This window comes from Capricornis sumatraensis, chromosome 4, assembly GCF_032405125.1.
Source record: "Capricornis sumatraensis isolate serow.1 chromosome 4, serow.2, whole genome shotgun sequence".
Classification (NCBI taxonomy): domain Eukaryota; kingdom Metazoa; phylum Chordata; class Mammalia; order Artiodactyla; family Bovidae; genus Capricornis; species Capricornis sumatraensis.
The window spans coordinates 67,900,025-67,919,615 of record NC_091072.1 but is presented as its reverse complement, the minus strand read 5'-3'; the positions used below and the strand labels follow the sequence as shown (position 1 = coordinate 67,919,615).

At 39.8% G+C, this 19,591-nt stretch overlaps 1 protein-coding gene across 1 annotated transcript in view; it reads left to right on the top strand.

Annotated features, from left to right (window-relative positions):
- Positions 1–13,916, top strand: part of UBE2N (ubiquitin conjugating enzyme E2 N) — a 39,871-nt gene extending 25,955 nt beyond the window's left edge. Inside the window, exons 2-4 of the mRNA XM_068970675.1 lie at positions 10,912–11,158; positions 11,347–11,487; positions 12,264–13,916. Of these exons, the coding sequence (XP_068826776.1) occupies positions 10,912–11,158; positions 11,347–11,487; positions 12,264–12,304 (429 nt within the window). The 3' untranslated portion in view covers positions 12,305–13,916. The remainder of the gene's footprint in view (positions 1–10,911; positions 11,159–11,346; positions 11,488–12,263) is intronic.
- Positions 13,917–19,591: the final 5,675 nt, after the last annotated feature.

Below are 19,591 nucleotides of genomic sequence, written 5' to 3'. Positions count from 1 at the left end.
TGATCAGATGTACTTAGCCTTTGAAAAGTCCTTCTTTGGCTCCTAAGTCTCCATTCCTTTTCACTGAACTTAACACCAAAGTCTCGATCTGGTCTTGGGTAGAGGAGAAAAAATAAAACAGATTTCTTGTGCACCTCATCCCATCCTATCTCTTGGGTATTACTCCAAGTAGAATAGGTATTACTTTCCTAACACTTACTTAGCAGTCTGATGGGAAATAAAGTTTTTCAACAAAGTGTGATACCTTGGTCTAAGATCTAAGATTTAGTCCTTAGTATCCAGAGCCTTTGAAACAGTAACCTCCATTTTTCCTTTTCTGAATATATCACCTAAAAATAAGTATGTGGGAGTAGAAAAAGGGAGAAAAAGGAGGAAGAGGAGGGTGTGCCTTGAGAATCATCATTCTCATCTAAGTTTAGAATAAGCCATTTTTAAAAAACGATGAGTTAGGATAACATGATTAATTTTTATGATCATCAGATTTTTCATTTACCAAGGAAAAGGAATTGAAAGTAGATTATGTCTTATACCCACTAGGGGGTAGTGTGAGCCATAAAAATTAAAATTATTTCTCACTGATTAACCTGTTTCATCATGAATTTGCCTTGTTTGAATCAATTTTTCTCCATGCAGTGTTTTTTAATTGCTATAAGTCATCATTTTCAAATACAGTAACACACATTCCTGTCTCTAGTGATTCAGATGTTGTGACTTTACTCTTTTTTGTGTTTTTCGTTGTTGTTGTTGTTGTCTGTACCCTCTGGCTTGTGGGATCCTAGTTCCCTGACCAGGGATTGAACCTCTGCCCTTTGGAGTAAAAGCACCCAGTGTTAACCACTGCAGCACCAAGGAATTACCCTGACATTACTTGTTTGTGAAGAATTTTCTGAGCAGAAAATAGGGCTTCCGTAGTGGCTTAGACGCTAAAGAATCCACCTTCAATGTGGGAGACCTGGGTTTGATCCCTGGGTTGGGAAGATCCCCTGGAGGAGGGCATGGGAACCCACTCCAGTATTCTTGCCTAGAGAATTGCCATGGACAGAGGATCCTGGAGGGCTGCAGTCCATGAGGTCATGAAGAGTCAGACATGACTGATCGACTGAGCCCACACAGGGATACTTTAAAGTTTCTCTACCAAATTTTGCTCACTATAGGAAGTAAAGTAAGTTATTCTTTATGACCTGTAAGTAAAATTATTATATAACAGGATTGTCTTCTGTTTCACTGTCCTGTATGGTAGCTACTAGCTTCATGCGCAGATTGTAGTTGAAAGGTGGCTAGTTCAAATTGATATGTGCTCTAAGTATAAACCACACCGGGATTTTGAAGACTGAGTATGAAAAAAGATTATAAACTATGTCAGTAAGTTTTACATTGGTTATATGTTGAAATGCTATTTTGACTATATTGGGTGAAATAAAACATTAAAATTAATTTTATGTTTTTCTTTTTACCACATTACTCTTTAATGTGGCTACTAGAAAATTTTAAATTACACCTGTGGCTCATATTGTAGTTCTTGTCAACAGCACTGCTGTGGAGAAAAGCATTCACTGACCCATTTTTATCATGATGTACCTCTACCTGGCATGATTTGTAAGGAAGGAATACAATGAGGAAGTTGAGCACAACTTTGGTTTTGTTCCTAAGGCAGCTAGAATACATATGGTCACTTCTGTAATGAGACATACGTGTTTCTAAAATTTATTGTGTTAATAAGCAAAATCACATGGTAAAAATCATAGGGCTCATGGATAAAATGTTAGGAGCATAATACTCAAAAAACATTGGTTATGTTTTTTAAATGCCCACTTAAATGTCAAGGGTGAACTTGCAGATGCCCTCAAGTAATTTACAGTTGTGTTTATAATGAAAAATTGATCTTTGCTTTATTGATAATCTCCCCAAAGAATTCCCTATTAATATTTTAGAGTCATTTAAAGATATAGTGACAGGTTGCAGTAGACAGAGTAGGCATCATTGAGGCATTTCTCATTTTATGACTTACGATAAGAAATTGATGAGTTATTTAGTATACTTAGATCTTAGATGAGTTAAAAGATTCACAATTGCAGTTCTGTGTTTCAGAGAATATTCTAAATGGGGAAAAATCCAGTTGCTGTAGGTATAACATGTTGGGGGTTTATTTGCGAAGTGTGTTAGTCTCTCAGTTGTGTCGGACTCTTTGCAACCCGTGGACTGTAGCCTGCCAGGCTCTTCTGTCCACTGGGTTCTCCAGGCAAGAATACTGGAGTGGGTTGCCATTCCCTTCTCCAGGGGATCTTCCCAACCCAGGGATTGAACCCCGGATCTCCCGCATTGCAGGCAGATTCTTTACTGTCTGAGCCATTAGGAGGTGTATATATGAATAGTTAATAAATGGGGCAACTTTTCACACAAGCAGATTACCACTCTTTCTAAAAATACTGTTATCTAAAATTTTACTGTACATAATTCATTACCGTAGAGTGTGTGAGACCTTACACTATTTCATGGTGAAGTGAAAATTGCTCCGTCGTGTCCAACTCTGCAACCCCATGGACTGTAGCCTGCCAGGCTCCTCTGTCCATGGAATTTTCCAGGCCAGAATACTGGAGTGGGTAGCTATTACCTTCTCCAGGGAATCTTCCCAATCCAGGGATCAAACCCAGGTCTCTTGCATTGCAGGCAGATTCTTTACCAGCTGAGCCACCAGGGAAGTGTACGCACATTATTATTGAATCTAAAAACAGAAGAAGTCCTAATTAATGGAGTTTAGTGTTATTATTTACAGTGGTGTCATTCTGGGAGTCCCAATGAGCTATTGATAATCAGATCAATTTGATGTTATTTAATTCCTTTGAAAGTATTTGTAGCATGAACTGCTGTATGGCTTCAGTAAAATAAGATATTTTCCTTGAGACCTAATCTTGTTGCCACTTAAATTCATATTCTGCTTTTATGTACTTCCCTTTCTATTTTTTAGTAACCAGTTTTCTAAACATAGTCTATATTACTTTCTATTTTGCGTGGATTCTCTAAACATAGTCTACATTACTTCCTATGTTGCATGGTCTAACTCGAGTTATACTTGAGATTCAGTCCCAGGATTGCTTTTAAACAGATAGGATCACAAAATGCAACTAAAAGTTACTCTGTTTTCTTTAAAAATGAATACTGTTATTTAATAAATCTTGAGACTTGTTTCTTTGCTTTGTTCTCACCCTGTATTATTTTTGAGTTGGTTCTGTGCAGACTGGCCTTCTTATGGGACTTCATTTGTCAAGTCGTTTTACAATGTTGTACATGAGAGGTAATGTTAACTATATATAGCTAGCTGAGGAAGCTGAAGCTCAGAGCAGTGTGAATTTCTGCAGGAATGTAGTTAAGTGAGGCAGTAATAATTCGAACCTGTTGTTTCTAAGACTTGAATACTTCGCTGTCTTTCTGCCAAAGGATAGTATAAAACTAGGATGTGTCTCAAGTTAACTGTGTGTGAGTAGTAGCAGAAGGATTTTAGTTCCTACCCAGTTTTTTCCCTTTTAGGGAAAAAAAATCGACAATTTCTGTTGGGGGGGGAGAGTTGTTCCATTTGGTTTGGGTTTTATTCTTTTTTTCCTCCTATAATTTATGCTGTGGGTTTGGGAAATCAGTGCTGTGTAGTGAAATAATTATGCATGGGTATTCATTATATCAAAATCTATCAGAACTTGAGAGCACATTAAAAACTATTTCAAAAAGTTTTGCATACCCAAGAGCTTATTCTAGAATATGTTCTGATTAAATCTGATACATGATCAGGTCACATGATACATTTAATATGTATGTTCTTAAGAAAGAGTGTCTGATTTTGAGGGTGAACTGAAGATGAGGAAGTGAAGCTCCATCTGCCTGTGATAATTGTACTGAGTGATTTTGAACCTATTTTCAGATGTGATCTTGGAGGCTTTTCTGGCAGCTTTTTATAGCTTTGAATAGAGCTGCTACTATTTTGTGTAACCAGGGAGTGGTGTTTTGGGACTCTTGGACCCCAGCTTTTTTCCTCCAGCCTCTCTCTTCTAAAAATATGAGGAATTGGGATAAAACAAAAGGAAGATGGAGGTGAGGAGTCAAAATTCAAGGAATTTTACCATCCACTTTTCTCATTCCTTTACGCCTAATATTCATCCTAATAGCTTTCCTTTTTCTCCTAAAAGTGAAGACCAGACTCCTGTTCTAGTTACATTTTGGAAGACTTCCTAAGATGGGAGGCTTCTTTATTGCCTTTTGAGATTTTTAATGCTCCAAAAATGTTTGACTTTGTTTAAATCTAAAGAATATTTTGCTGAAAGTAGTTTATAGCATTTCAGTTTTTTATTTGCCCTGGCATTGGAATGCTTAAAATCAAGCAGGCTAGTCTTGAAGCATTACTCTAAATGGCTATGAGTTTTGGAAAAGAATTTGATTTTATACCTGCATCTTATGACTATTTCAGTATATAACTGTACTAACAGAGAAATCTTTTCTAGTATATGCATTACAGGCTGTAGAATGAAGTAGCGTAAGGTGTGTAATTTTTCTTAAGTGAAAGCAGTATAGTATTCTCATTCATTGTTTTTCATATCTAGAAGCTTAAATACTGCAGTGTTCTAAGCCTTTTTGACTACACGTACATATTCAAAATGTTGAAAATGTATTGTGCACTCAGTTGCTCAGTCGTGTCTGACTTTCTGCGACCCTGTGGATTGTAGCTGGCCAGGCTCTTATGTCCATGGGATTCTGCAGGCAAGGCTACTGAAGCCATTCCCTTCTCCAGGGAATCTTCCCAACCCAGGGACTGAACTCTGCGTCTCCTCCATTGGCAGGTAGATTCTTTACCACTGAACAACCAGGAAAGCGCTGAAAATGTACTGCTAATGCGTAATTGACTGGAGATACATCAGTACATTTTTAGAGGGTGATGCAATTAACATTACCATGGGAAGTTGTTAGAGCTTAAACTTGATCAAGAGTTCATTATACAACTTGTGGTTGTTGTTATCATTCACATTTTGTTCTGTTAGGTTTTTGTTCCAACCTTGTGTATATATTATAAACATAAAATTTTCAAAAATGATGCATCACAAAATTTTGAGTAAAGAGTTTTCTAGTGAATTTTATGTAGATGGTTCTCTTGTCAGCCTAGCAACATGTATACTAATGTCTCAGAAGATGATCGGTCTTCAGAATATAGTTCTGATTAAGATGATACGAATATTAGACCAACAAAAAGAAAACCTTAGTGATTGATTCTGATACAGAAAGTGAAAATGAAACTCACATCTCTGGAGTGAGCGCTTTTGCTTATATAGAAGAGTGGACTGAAGGAATTTCATGAAAACTGTAAGACTTTTCAGCTGTGTCAGTTGTAACTATTGAATGTAATAACCTGCATACTGTTAGTGAAATTATTAATTTTTGGTCAGCCAAGAGAAAAATCGCCAGTCACGGGCATTAGTTTCTGCAAAAATCCCCTGGTCAATAATGAGCTAATATATAAAACTATACATACTATTGTCAGTTTGTGTATTGAATATTAACATTTTTCTGACTAAATATTTATAAATATAGATTATTTCTCCTTGTACCTCAGTGGATTCTTTTTCTTGTGTGCATCCTGCTTTGAATAAAAACTGCTTTAATGTTAAAGATGAAATTTCTGATGGTTTATTCCTTGTTCTTTGTATCATTAAATAGATTCATAATTCAGCAAGTGTTACGGAACATCTATAGTACTGCGCACTGTTCCAAAGCTCAGGATTCAGAAGTAAATGCAACAAACACAAATCCCCCCCTTCCGAACAAAATAAGAGAGATATAGTACGTTTAGAGCCCTAGAGATAAACTGTGTAGGGGGTGAGAAGGAGCAGGGCTAGAGGGAGAGTGTGGGGTAGGGTGGAAAGGTGTTTGCAGATTCAGTTATGGAGGCTTCACTGAGAAAGCACATCTGAATGGAGATCTTGGGATCTGAGGGAGTGAACTTCAATCTTTCCCAGCGACAGGGTCTTTTACAGTGAGTCGGTTCTACCCATCAGGTGGCTAAAGTATTGGAGTTTCAGCTTCAGCATCAATCCTTCCAATGAATATTCGGGACTGATGTCCTTTAGGATGGACGGGTTGGATCTCCAGGCAGTCCAAGGGACTCTGAGGAGTCTTCTCCAACACCACAGTTCAAAAGCATCAATTCTTCGGCACTCAGCTTTGTTTATAGTTCAATTATCACATCTATACATGACTACTGGAAAAGCCATAGCCTTGATTAGATGGACCTTTATTGACAAAGTAATGTCTCTGCTTTTTAATATGCTGTCTAGGTTGGTCATAACTTTCCTTCCAAGGAGTAAGTGTCTTTTAATTTCATGGCTGCAGTCACCATCTGCAGTGATTTTGGAGCCCCCCAAAATAAAGTCAGCTACTGTTTCCCCATCTATTTGCCATGAAGTGATGGGGCCAGATGCCATGATCTTAGTTTTCTGAATGTTGAGCTTTAAGCCAACTTTTTCACTCTCCTCTTTCACTTTCATCAAGAGGCTCTTTAGTTCTTTGCTTTCTGCCATAAGGGTGGTGTCATCTGCATATCTGAGGTTGTTGATATTTCACCCGGCAATCTTGATTCCAGCTTGTACTTCATCCAGCCCAGCGCATCTCATGATGTGCTCTGCATATAAGTAAAATAAGCAGGGTAACAATATACAGCCTTGACGTACTCCTTTTCCTATATGGAACCAGTCTGTTGTTCCATGTCCAGTTTTAACTGTTGCTTCCTGACCTGCATACAGATTTCTGAAGAGGCAGGTCAGGTGGCCTGGTATTCCCATCTCTCAGAATTTTCCACAGTTTGTTGTGATCCACACAGTCAAAGGCTTTGGCCTAGTCAATAAAGCAGAAATAGATGTTTTTCTGGAACTCTCTTGCTTTTTGGATAATCCAGTGGATGTTGGCAATTATCTCTGGTTCCTCTGCCTTTCCTAAAACCAGCTTGAACATCTGGAAGTTCATGGTTCAAGGACTGTTGAAGCCTGACTTGGAGAATTATGAGCATTACTTTACTAGCGTGTGAGATGAGTGCAACTGTATGGTAGTTTGAGCATTCTTTGGCATTGCCTTTCTTTGGGATTGGAATGAAAACTGACCTTTTCCAGTCCTGTGGCCACTGGTGCGTTTTCCAAATTTTGTGGCATATTGAGTGCAGCACTTTCACAGTATCATCTTTTAGGATTTGAAATAGCTCAACTGGAATTCCATCGACTCCACTAGCTTTTGTTTGTAGTGATGCTTCCTAAGGCCCACTTGACTTCACATTCCAGGATGTCTGGCTCTAGGTGAGTGATCACACCATTGTGATTATCTGGGTCATGAAGATCTTTTTTGTATAGTTCTTCTGTGTATTCTTGCCACCTCTTCTTAATATCTTCTGCTTCTGTTAGGTTCATACCATTTGTGCCCTTTGCTGTGCCCATCTTTGCATGAAATGTTCCCTTGGTATCTCTAATTTTCTTGAAGAGATCTCTAGTCTTTCCCATTCTCTTGTTTTCCTCTGTTTCTTTGCACTGATCGCTGAGGAAGGTTCTCTTACCTCTGCTTGCTATTCTTTGGAACTCTGCATTCAAATGGGTATATGTTTCCTTTTTCCTTTGCTTTTTGCTTTTCTTCTTTTCACAGGTTTATGTAAGGCCTCCTCAGACAGCCATTTTGCTTTTTTGCATTTATTTTTCTTGGGGATGGTCTTGATCCGTCTCCTGTACAATGTCATGAACTTCCGTCCATAGTTCATCAGGCACTCTGTGTATCAGATCTAATCCCTTGAATCTGTTTCTCACTTCTACTGTGTAATCATAAGGGATTTGATTTAGGTCATACCTGAATGGTCTAGTGATTTTCCCTACTTTCTTCAATTGAAGTCTGAATTTGACAATAAGGAGTTTATGATCTGAGCCACAGCCAGCTCCTGGTCTTGTTTTTACTGACTGTATAGAGCTTCTCTATCTTTGGCTGTAAAGAATATAATCAATCTGATGTCAGTATTGACCATCTGGTGATGTCCATGTGTAGAGTCTTCTCTTGTGTTGTTGGAAGAGGGTGTTTGCTATGACCAGTGCGTTCTCTTGGCAAAACTCTATTAGCTTTTGCCCTGCTTCATTCTGTACTCTAAGACCAAATTTGCCTGTTACTCCAGGTGTTTCTTGACTTCCTACTTTTGCATTCCAGTCCCCTATAATGAAAAGGACATCTTTATTGGGTGTTAGTTGTAGAAAGTCTTGTAGGTCTTCATAGAACCGTTTAACTTCAGCTTCTTCAGCGTTACTGGTTGGGGCATAGACTTGGATTACTGTGATATTGAATGGTTTGCCTTGGAAACAAACAGAGATCATTCTGTTGTTTTTGAGATTGCATCCAAGTACTGGATTTTGGACTCTTTCATTCCCTGTGAGGGCTACTCCATTTCTTCCAAGGGATTCTTGCCCATAGTAGTAGATATAAAGGTCTGAGTTAAATTCACCCATTCCAGTCCATTTTAGTTGGCTGATTCCTAGAATGTCGACGGTCACTCTTGCCATATCCTGTTTGACCACTTCCAATTGGCCTTGATTCATGGACCTGACATTCCAGGTTCCTATGCATGATTGCTCTTTACAGCCTTGGACTTGGCTTCTGTCACCGGTCACATCCACAGCTGGGGGATGTTTTTGCCTTGGCTGCCTCCCTTCTTTCTTTCTGGAGTTACTTCTCCACTGATCTCCAGAACCATTTTGGGCACCTACCCATCTGGGGAGTTCATCTTTCAGTGTCCTGCTATCTTTTTGCCTTTTCATTCTGTTCATGGGTTTCTCAAGGCAAGAATACTGAAGTGGTTTGCCATTCCACTTAGGGGAAAAAGAATGCAAAGCTCCTGAAGGAGGAGTATGCATGACAGGTTGAAGACGCACAAAGCAGCTAGTCCTGCTTTAACAAAGCAGATAAGGAGGGCGGTGAGGGTTGGGAAGCATAGCTGAAGATGACTAAGAGGTAGGTGGAATAAATGCATTCTTTTTGCGTGGAGGTTATAAAGACTTGGATTTTTAAAAGGTCTGTGGAATACAAACTAGGTAGGGGCTGGGGGACTCAAGATCGGAAGCAGGCAGAATAAGTTAGCTGGCTGTTGCAGCCTGCTGGGTAAGAAATGGTGGTGGCTTGGGTCACAAGTCTAGCAGTGGAGTGATGATCAGAAGTATAGCAGTGTCCAGTCATGGGCAGATTCTGAAGTTTAAGGCAACAGGATTTCTGATCAGATTGGATGGGTGAGGTATGAAGGAATTGGATCAGTTGGAAGGATGGATTTCTGAATGACTCAAGGAATGCTCTGAGGAGGAGCAGGTTAAGGGTGGGGAAGGTCATGCTAAGTTTGGGATGGTTACTAGAGATTCAAGAGTAGCTGTCGAGCACAGGGTTATGAATAGGGGCATGATTCAGGGAGAAATCTCTGCAGGATATGCATTTGGGGAGGCTTCATACATGGAGTGGATTGATTATTTAAATTCATCAGACTAGATGAGATCACTGTAGAGTGTGTAGGCAGAGTAGAAGACCTGAGACAGAGCCCTGGTGCCCTTCTATATTGAGTGTTGGCATGAGGTTGATACCATGCATCTAGGCAGAAAGCCAGGAGAGAGTGGCTGCAGGAGCTGGATAAAGTCTTGCAAGGAGAGCACAAACCAGCTGGGTAAGATGGTGCTTTTAAGTCAGTTAAGATGAAGGTTCAGTGTTAGCCGTTTGCTTTAACCATGTGGGACTCATCGATGACCTCAACAAGCAAGCTGGCAGCTAAAGCCTGCTTCGAGAGAGGTGTTCAAGACCAGAGCAGAGGAGGGAGGTTGGAGACATGCAAGTTTAGATGACTTTCAAACAGGAGTAAAGCAGTGGGACAGCAGCGAGGGTGGGGGGCATCGACTCAAGTCAGGGTCATTTCCTCCCCCCCCCTTTCTTTTTTTTTTTTGAGAAGTTACAGTAGCTTTGTACAGTTTGGGGAAAATCCAATAAAGGGGAAACAGTGATTCAAGAGAGGAAGGCGATGCTAGAACAATGTCCTTGAGGAGGTGAGGAGATAAGATCTAAAGGAGAGATTGGTCTTAGTCCAGAGTGACAGTCCTTTCACCCTTAGCAACGGAAGAAAAGGTGCAGAGCACCTGGGCCCGCAGATGCAGGTTGATGTGCAGATGCGACAGTGAGAACTGCAGGAGGGGTTTCTGTTTTCTCCTGTAGTACAAAACAGAGTTGTCAGCCAAAAGTGAAGATGTGGATGGAGATGTTGGAGGTTGACAGGAGAAAGAATGTTCAGTCAATTAGGACAGGGAGAAAGATGGAAAAGAGAACTAATGATATTGTTGGGGGAGCAGTAAGGTTGGTTCATTTTCGATTTTAGAGACTAATCAGCTTGGAGACCAGCCGATCTCCAGCCCTGTTTAAGTGCCTCGGCACTTAAGTGCGTTTGTTCCATTAGATTTTTCAGAGGGGAGATTTTCAGTGACTTTAAAAACTAGTTTTGCTTTTTAAACAGCTTGGTTTTGGTTAAGTTTAAACAGAGCAGGTTCCCTTACTTGTGTAGTAATCCTATTGTTCTCTTTTTTCCCCTTTTCTTTCTCATGGGTATAAGATCAATGTCATTAGTCTAATCTTATTCTCCGCATATTTGTAGACATTTGTAGCTGCAGTTGTACATGATGTCATCAGTATTTGCTGGCGGTTGCTTGCAGCTGCTTACGATGATTTATGTTGTTTTCTTTGAACTTTACATTTTATAAGGTAAATAGAAACCCATTGAGAGATTGGAGAGGTTCTTTTATATCCAATTCCAAGAAGTAAATTTCTCTAATTTTTATTTTGGTGTTTAGCAAAATGGTATTTGTTTCACAAATGTGTTATGTTTTTCTGTTGTAGGAAACCCAGCGTTTGCTGGCAGAACCAGTTCCCGGCATTAAAGCAGAACCAGATGAGAGCAACGCCCGTTATTTTCATGTGGTCATTGCCGGCCCTCAGGATTCCCCCTTTGAGGGAGGGACTTTTAAACTTGAACTATTCCTTCCAGAAGAATACCCAATGGCAGCCCCTAAAGTACGTTTCATGACCAAAATTTATCATCCTAATGTAGACAAGTTGGGAAGAATATGTTTAGATATTTTGAAAGGTAAGTGTTATCTTTATCATCATATGCTGTTAAGATTTTTTCCTTTTTTCTCGTAAACATTCCGTTTTGAGAATCTGAATATTATAATCTTACCTTATGTGAAGACTGCAGAAGTATGGGAGGGAACCACAGCCGCTCTGGGGCTGTTGTTTTCATGCATGGTCATTCTGGGCCTGTTGCCTTTGTAGATAAGTGGTCCCCAGCTCTGCAGATCCGCACAGTTCTGCTATCGATCCAGGCGTTGTTAAGTGCTCCCAATCCAGACGATCCATTAGCAAATGACGTAGCGGAGCAGTGGAAGACCAATGAAGCCCAAGCCATAGAAACAGGTACTTACTGTTCATTCTCCTCACACCACTTCCACTTTAAGAACAACCTGTACCACAGTTTTTTTGGGGGGTGCGGGGGGTTGTGTCTTGCTCTACTTGAGGGGTCTTAGGTCCCAGTTCAGAGATCGAACCCAGGCCATGGCAGTAAAAGTGTCAAGTCCTAACCGCTGAACTGCCAGGGAATTCCTGTGTATCACCTTTTCAAAAACTTTTAGTTTTAACCAGAAAAAGAAAAGATTCGTTAAAAGGAGATCAGATCTCTCTTAATAGTACGTAAATAACCTCTTAACAAAAGATTTTCAGATTCCATCTTATGGTCCACTACATGACTCCCAGGTCTACACACGATTTAACGAATGCCTGAGTGCCTGCCATTCATTTAGCAATGTGTAAAGATAATGGAAGACCTTGAAACTTCCTTGAGCTGTTTTTGCAATCTGTTTGATTAAATTAAACTATGTGTCCATTTATAGTTAGAGAGTTTGAAAGCAATAAGCTTCTTGCTACAGATTTTAACAGTTAACGAGGAGCATCATATGAGAAAGGAAAGAGACAACTCTTTTCATCCTTTAGAATTTTGTAGAACTTTTGAATTCCATTGTAATGTTTTGGTACAGTCTTTTTGCCCTGACCTAGATTATAGAAAATGACATGAATTTAAGAAATTATAGCATGCTGTTTTCATAATTAACTGAATTCTGTTTGTTTACTTTGTATAGAATTTGGAAAGGAACATATTGAACTTAAGTAATAATCACGTTTGTTTTTGTCCACAGCTAGAGCATGGACTAGGCTATATGCCATGAATAATATTTAAATCGATTCGATCGTCAAGCGTGCATCACTTCTCCTGTTCTGCCAAGACTTCTTCCTTTTTTGTTTGCATTTAATGGACACAGTCTTAGAAACATTACAGAATAAAAACCCAGACATCTTCAATCCTTTGGTGATTAAATGCACATTAGCAAATCTATGTCTTGTCCTGATTCACTGTTGTAAAGCATGAGCAGAGGCTAGAAGTATCATCTGGATTGTTGCGAAACGTTTAAAAGCAGTGGCCCCTCTCTGCTTTTATGCATTTCCCCCATCATGGTTTAAGTATAAAGCACTGTGAATGAAGGTAGTTGTCAGGGTTAGCTGCAGGGGTGTGGGTGTTTTTCTTTATTATTATTATTATTTTTTTGGTGGGGGGGGAAGGTAGTTTTATTTTAATTTTATGGGCTCCTTTCCCCCTTTTTATGGTGATCTAATTGCATTGGTTAAAAGCAGCTAACCAATTCTTTAGAATATGCTCTCTAGCCAAGTCTAACTTTATTTAGACGCTGTAGATGGACAAGCTTGATTGTTCGAACCAAAATGGGAACATTAAACAGACATCACAGCCCTCACTAATAACATTGTGACCTTGCTGTCAAGTGTAGAATCCTCCCTTCAAGAAAAAGCTTGTGACCATTTTGTATGGCTTGTCTGGAAACTCCTGTAAATCTTATGTTTTAGTAAAATATTTTTTGTTATTCTACTTTGCCTTTGTACAGTTTCTTTTACTGGGTTTATTTCATTTTCCCAATGTGACAATCGTTTTTAAAAATTAAAACTGATGGAACATTCTATTTTGATCTTCACCATCTGACAAATTGAATGGTGAGAGGTAGATTTTGCCAATCTCTTTTCACTGATGCAGATTTGTGTTAAGATATATCACTGAATGAAGTATTTATAAGCTGGCCCTGAGCATGCCTAAAACATCAGTATGTGACTTTTTTTTTTACCTCCTAGAAATTTGAAATAAATGTGTGTGTGTCGTCTGATTGGTTAGGCGATCATCGGTGTCTTGCCACAGTGTTTGGAAATCACTGTTCAGGAGAGTCACAGCACAGCCACCCCAGTGACTGACTTTGTGTGGGGCTTCTACTTGTGCCACAGTTGTGTCTGGCATTTGGGTTATGACCTTGCTCTTAGTTCTTGTCTCAAAACTTCGTGTGTGACCACTGTTACTAGAAAACAGCAATCTCGTAATCATTTGGGGTTTGCTGAGGCATTTATCATTCTTTCTTGCAGACCTGCTGAGCAGATCTCAAGCAGTCAGCTTGCATAAGCATCATCAGAAAGGTTTCTTCCCTAGAGGGCATCAGATCCTCGGTTCATGATCCTTACTGTCATCCCTGTAATATTTGGTGCGGGAGCTCCTTTTATTCTTTAATTTGATAATCTGCAGTTATCTGCATTGACAGAGTTCTTCCCCACCACAAAGCTGTTCTTTCCCACCTTTCCATATCTAATGCCTGAGTCTTGTTATTTTAAGACATTAATGTAGTCAGTCATAAATAAGTATGTACATGTTAACCTGTGGGTTGGAACCTTTGTCTCTTGCAGTTTAAGGTAATGGATATTGTAGCCGATCTGAATTTTCCCCACTCTTATTCTCATACCTTCTGGAGTTTCTTCAGAATGTGGTGTATTTTATTGTGCTCCTATGTAAGATGAAGAATATCTATTAAAATTACATTTTCAACATACAAAAGTTTTTGATGACTGGTAACTGGTATCCTTCAATAAATGCGTTGCTTGGAAACAAATATTAGTTTAATTCAGAGTAAAATTGTTCATAACCAAATATAAATTTAAAAGCTTAACAGCAGTTGTCATTTGTAACAATTGTTGATCTCTTTAGAGGTTGTCTTACAACTATGGGAACTGAATCTCATACTGGCGCCAAAATGAGTTGAACACTCAAGCAGTTAAATAGAGATTAGTTTTTTTTATTGCAGGTGGCATTGCTCAGATGATAGCTAGTATGACATAGTGGTTTATAAGTTATAAAATTCCAGATTTAAACCTATTGATCCACAAAAATGTATCTAAAATAGGACTCTGATGTCTACTGAGTTTTTGAGTTATAGAAGTACAAATATGTGAATTCCTAATTTCACGGCAACATGGTTTTTTCCTTTGTAATTTTGATAAGAGCCCTCATGGTTTTGATAATACTTGCTTTCCCAACCAGTGGGATGAAACCGGAGCCAGTGTGCTGGCTGGGCTTTCTTAGACTTAAAGGGCTCTGGGAGAGGCCAGGAGAGAGTGTGAAAGCTGGTGGCAATGTCTGGCTTTGGGGCCTGTTCTCTTTGGCCCACACGGCATGGTTGGTCAAAACATTTTGAGTTCAATGCTGACATTTTAGAAAAATTGGGAGAGTCGCATGAGAATCTATAATTCTGGTAATTTGAATGATCTAAAGTTCTGACAACAGGAAGACGTGACCTGCCTTATGCAAGGCACCTGCTGGGAGGAGCTGAGTAGTCGCCTTCCTAAGATGAGCTTGTCATTCTTCTACTAAGTGATTCTCAGGCCGGTTAGAATCCCCTCCCAGCCCACCTGCTCCTCTCTGTAATCCTTTTCCCTGGTAAGCCTTTGACTTTGTAACTGCTTAGCTTATGGATGCACTACTGTTTGTCAGGGGTGATGAGGTGAATGGGACTGGCACAGGATGTTCCCTCGTGGACCTCCTCATCTAATGAGGGATGCGGGTGGGGCACATGGACAGAGAGCAGTGGCAGCTCTGATGGAGAGGGGAAGTACGCGCTTGGGAGGGACTGCTCTTCTGGATTCAGTACCTCCAGGCAGGGGACCAGCTTGTGCAGAGCCCTGGGAGAGGAGAAGAATCTGAGTATTTTGATAAATGGCTTCTTGAACATCAGCTGCCCATTCAAAAGCTTTTCTGAAATCTGGAGGGGTTGATAGGAGCCTTATGTTTTTCATGTGATTTTTAAATTTTGTCGTCTCCTTTGCTGTGATTTACTTCCATGCTAGTTAGTGCTGGTCTGCTCAGAAGCTGCCTAATGAGATCTTAGATTTGAGATATGTATAACTTAAACCATGCTGTAGACCAAGAACATACTTTAATACAAAATTTCAGAAGCGTTTAAAAATAAACACTATACCTAAAAAAGCCATAGGTGCTATGGTTTAGCACTAGCAAAGGAGAGTATGGGGTGGGAAATCCTGTAAAACATTAACAGTTTTGGAACTAAATGGTATGGGAATAATAGGAATTGGCTACTTAACTCTAGCCACATCAACTTTTTGTTAGTTGCAGTTGCAAAGGTTTAAAAATACAGCCTTATCTATAAAAGCTGGCCAAAAGAAAAAGGTAAAATGCCATGATTATAGGGCAGCTAATTCAACAATCTATTTTAAAAAATGTAATTTCATTGGAATAATGTATTTTGGGACTGGGGGCAACATTTCATTTAACCGTGCAGCATGCGCTTAGTTTAAGAAATTATATTGGGGGTTATTTTTAAATGACAATGATCACAAAAACAAAACATGTTGAATGTAATAACTTGGAATATTAAGAATAAAAATCTGTACACCACCACCCAGACTGATGATACTTTGTTTCCTTAACTATATCTTCCACCCCCTGCATTAATTTCCTTTTTTTTTTTTATCATTGAGGTCGGAAATCAGGAGGATTTGTTCCAAGAGTTGGTTTTGCTACATCTTTATGTTACAAATTGGACAAGTTCCCCATTGGCTGCAAAACTGGGATTTGGACTAAAATTTTCCTTGTTAAGTATAGAACTCAACCTGAAGAGTCTGGGTCCTTCCTCCTCCTGGCAATTCATCTTTGCTCCCATTAGCTGATTTAATTTGATATGTGCCAGTTGTAGCATTTCAAGTGTATGAATGCAGACTTGCTAATAACCAAGCTGAGCATCTGTGGACTTTATGTAGTTTCTGATTGGTTGGAGAAGCATACGGTAAGTGCCTGGATATTTAGACCTTACTGTCTCTTGTAGCAGAGCAACAACTGAGTCCCATGATCTTAGTTTATTTCATGGTGCTCTTTAATGAGCTTTAACATTTTCTGCTAATCACTTTTACCTATGGGACAAAAAAGCTTTAGAAATATGAGACTTGATAGGTAGCTCAGGTTCCCTGTTGTAGAATAACCAGCGTATTTCCATTTTATATATTCCTGATCCATATCACCCACCATGTGACTCCTATTGAAATAAATAATTCATGATCTAGATTGTTGTGGTTCAGTCTCAGTCATGTCTAACTCTTTGCGGCCCCATGGACCCCAGGCACGCCAGGCTTCCCTGTCCCTCGCTATCTCCCGTAGTCTGCTCAAAGTCATGTCCATTGAGTCGATGATGCCATCCAACCATCTCGTAAAAATGGAACACTTCATGAACTTGCGTGTCATTAGTAAATTCCAATAGCTCTCTAAGTGTCATTATAATCTAGTAAGTTCACAAAGTATACTGGTTTATGTTCTAAGAGTAGACTACTCAAGAAGACTTGGTTAGATCTGTCAGGCAGCTTAGACGTGATAGGTTGGTTGCACCAGATTTCAAGTTGGTGCTCTTTTCCTTATATTTTGGCAGGAAGTATTAGAACTGTGAGTAACCAAAGGAGTAGGACCAAATGGTTGCAATCCGTGTTTTTCATTCTGAAGCAGTAAATATTTTGGGCTTTCCAGGCCATGGGTCTGTCTCAGTTACTCAGCTCTGCCAGTGTGGTGAGAAGACAGTTATAAACAAATGGGCATGCTGTTCTCTGCTCTGACAAAACTTTAGTTTTCATGTCAAAGTATTTTTTCCCCAAGTACTGAAAATGTGAAAAGCATTCCAAGTTTGTGGAATATATAAAAACAGGCTGGGGTCTCCATTTGGCTTGTAGGAGAAGGAAATGGCAACCCACTCCAGTATTCTTGCCTCTTGCCTGGAAAATTCCATGGACAGAGGAGCCTGGCGAGCTAGTCCATAGGGTCACAAAGTCAGACACAACCGAGCATGCGGGCACCAGGCTGAGTTAACCCCTACCTACTTGACAGTGACTGATTACTTGCTCTTGTGTTATAAGCAAGATATGTCTCCCCCTCCCCTTTTAAAAAGTGATGTGTGCACGTTAAGTTGCTTCAGTCGTGTCCAGCTCTTTGTGACCCCGTGGACCATAGCCCGCCAGGCTCCTCTGTCCATAGGGATTCTCCAGGCAAGAATACTGGGTGGTTTGCCATTTCTTCCACCAGGGGATCTTCCCAACCCGGGGAGTGAACCTGCATCTCCTTAGGTCTCCTGCATTGGCAGGCAGGTTCTTCACCACCAGCTCCATCTGGGAAGCCTTTTGAAAGTGATGTTAACTGTTACTCCAGTAACAGGAATGATTTGTGCAGGTTTCATTTTTCTGCTTTGATATTAACGTACTTTGACAAGTTATACAGATTGGGCATTTATCAAGCCCTGATTTTTTCATTTGTGATATATTTTCATGCCAAATTTCTCAATGTTCACAGGAATGAACACTGAACTCAGAATGTTCAAAATTATACAGGATTTGATTTTTAAAATCTGTACAGGCTTCTTTAAAAGTGACCTTTAACAGGAAATTCTGTGTAGTGTTTTTCAATTAGCAATTACTGAAAGGAACTCCATCTCTGGCAGCACATTTCTTTGCTATCTATCAAATAGATGACTAACAGCCCCACCCAATTTATACATTTAAGTTGATGTTTTATAAATAATGCAGTACACACCTTTGACCATATTTTGATTGTGCAACGACGCATTTTTGTTGACTAGGTTCCCAGAAGTAGGTGAGTTATATGCGTTTTTTTTTAAATTTTTGGCTGTGTCAGGCCTTTGTTGATACACAGACTTTCTAACTGGGGAGAGCATGGGCCATCATTGTGGTGGCTTTTCATGTTGCTGAGCACAGTCTTTATGGCACGTGGGCTTCAGAAGTTGCAGCCCCCAGGCTCTAAAGCACTGACTCAATGACTATACGTGCACTTAGCTGCTCCATGGCATGTGGGGAACTTCCTGAATCAGGGATCAAACCTGTGTCTCCTGCACTGGGAGGTGGATTCTTCACCACTGAGCCACCAGGGAGGCCTGCATTTAAAAGTTTAATAGTGGTACTACATTGCCATGCCAGTTTATTCTGGCTTCTTTAACCTGAATGCTGTTTTTATGTCTGTATAATATTCCACCATGTGGACACATTCCTAGTTAACCATCATGCCTTTGGGCCTGGGCATTTTATTTCCATGCCTCACCAGTTTGGTTCCCTTACCTTGGTAGGTACATTTGTGTCTGCATTCCTAGAGATGAGATTCCTGGTGTAGTAACTTGATCAAAAGGTATGTTTAATTACCACATACCTCTTGTTTTACAGTAATAGCCAAATAAAGTATTTATTTCATGGACTATGGAATGAATTTGAGTAAAAATTGAGAAAAGCAGAAAGATTTACAGTACTATGTCTGGCACTAGTGTTTAGAACCAGACAACGTGATGTCCAGAGGGTAGTACTCCACATATTGGGAAGAGTAACTTTTAGGATCATAATCAGTTGAAATCACATCAAAGTAGAGAAATATAAGACTGTTTCTGAGTAAATTAGGGTCTTTGCCATAATGCAGTGCCAAGATAGCACTTGGGGCCTTCCCATCTTAACTGCTCAAATTTAGCCAAGGGAACTAGTCAAGTAAAAGTGGAAGTTGCTTAGTTGTGTCTGACTCTGCGAACCCATGGGCTCTACAGACCATGGAATTACATAATACTGGAGTGGGCTGCCTTTCCCTTCTCCAGGGGACCTTGCCAACTCAGGGATCAAACCCAGGTCTCCCACGTTGTAGGCGGACTCCACCAGCTGAGCCGCAAGGGAATTTAGTCAGGAAGGTACTAAAAGTAAGGAGAGGAGCAGCACCAGGGATGAGATCACTTTTCAACCTGAGTTTTGTCCTACAGTTCCATATAAAATGTATGAAAGTATTTGATGGGGAATCACATTTTCAAATAAAGATTTTGTTTTTGAAAATGGTACATGTCTTAAAAAATAGAGCTTACATCTTCAAGGACATTTTCTGATGTATAAATAACTTACCTCTATGCCTCACTAGAATATAAGCTCCTTGAGGGTAGAAACTTTTCTATGCTGTTGCACTAACGCTGGGCATAAAGCAAATGCTGACCATTGTGCAGCTAACGGTGAATGCTGCATTAAGAATTTATGAAACAAGGGACTGTACTGGATGGAAGCTTCATTTGAGGACAGTCAGCTACAACATTCCAGCTGTAACGTATCTGTCACA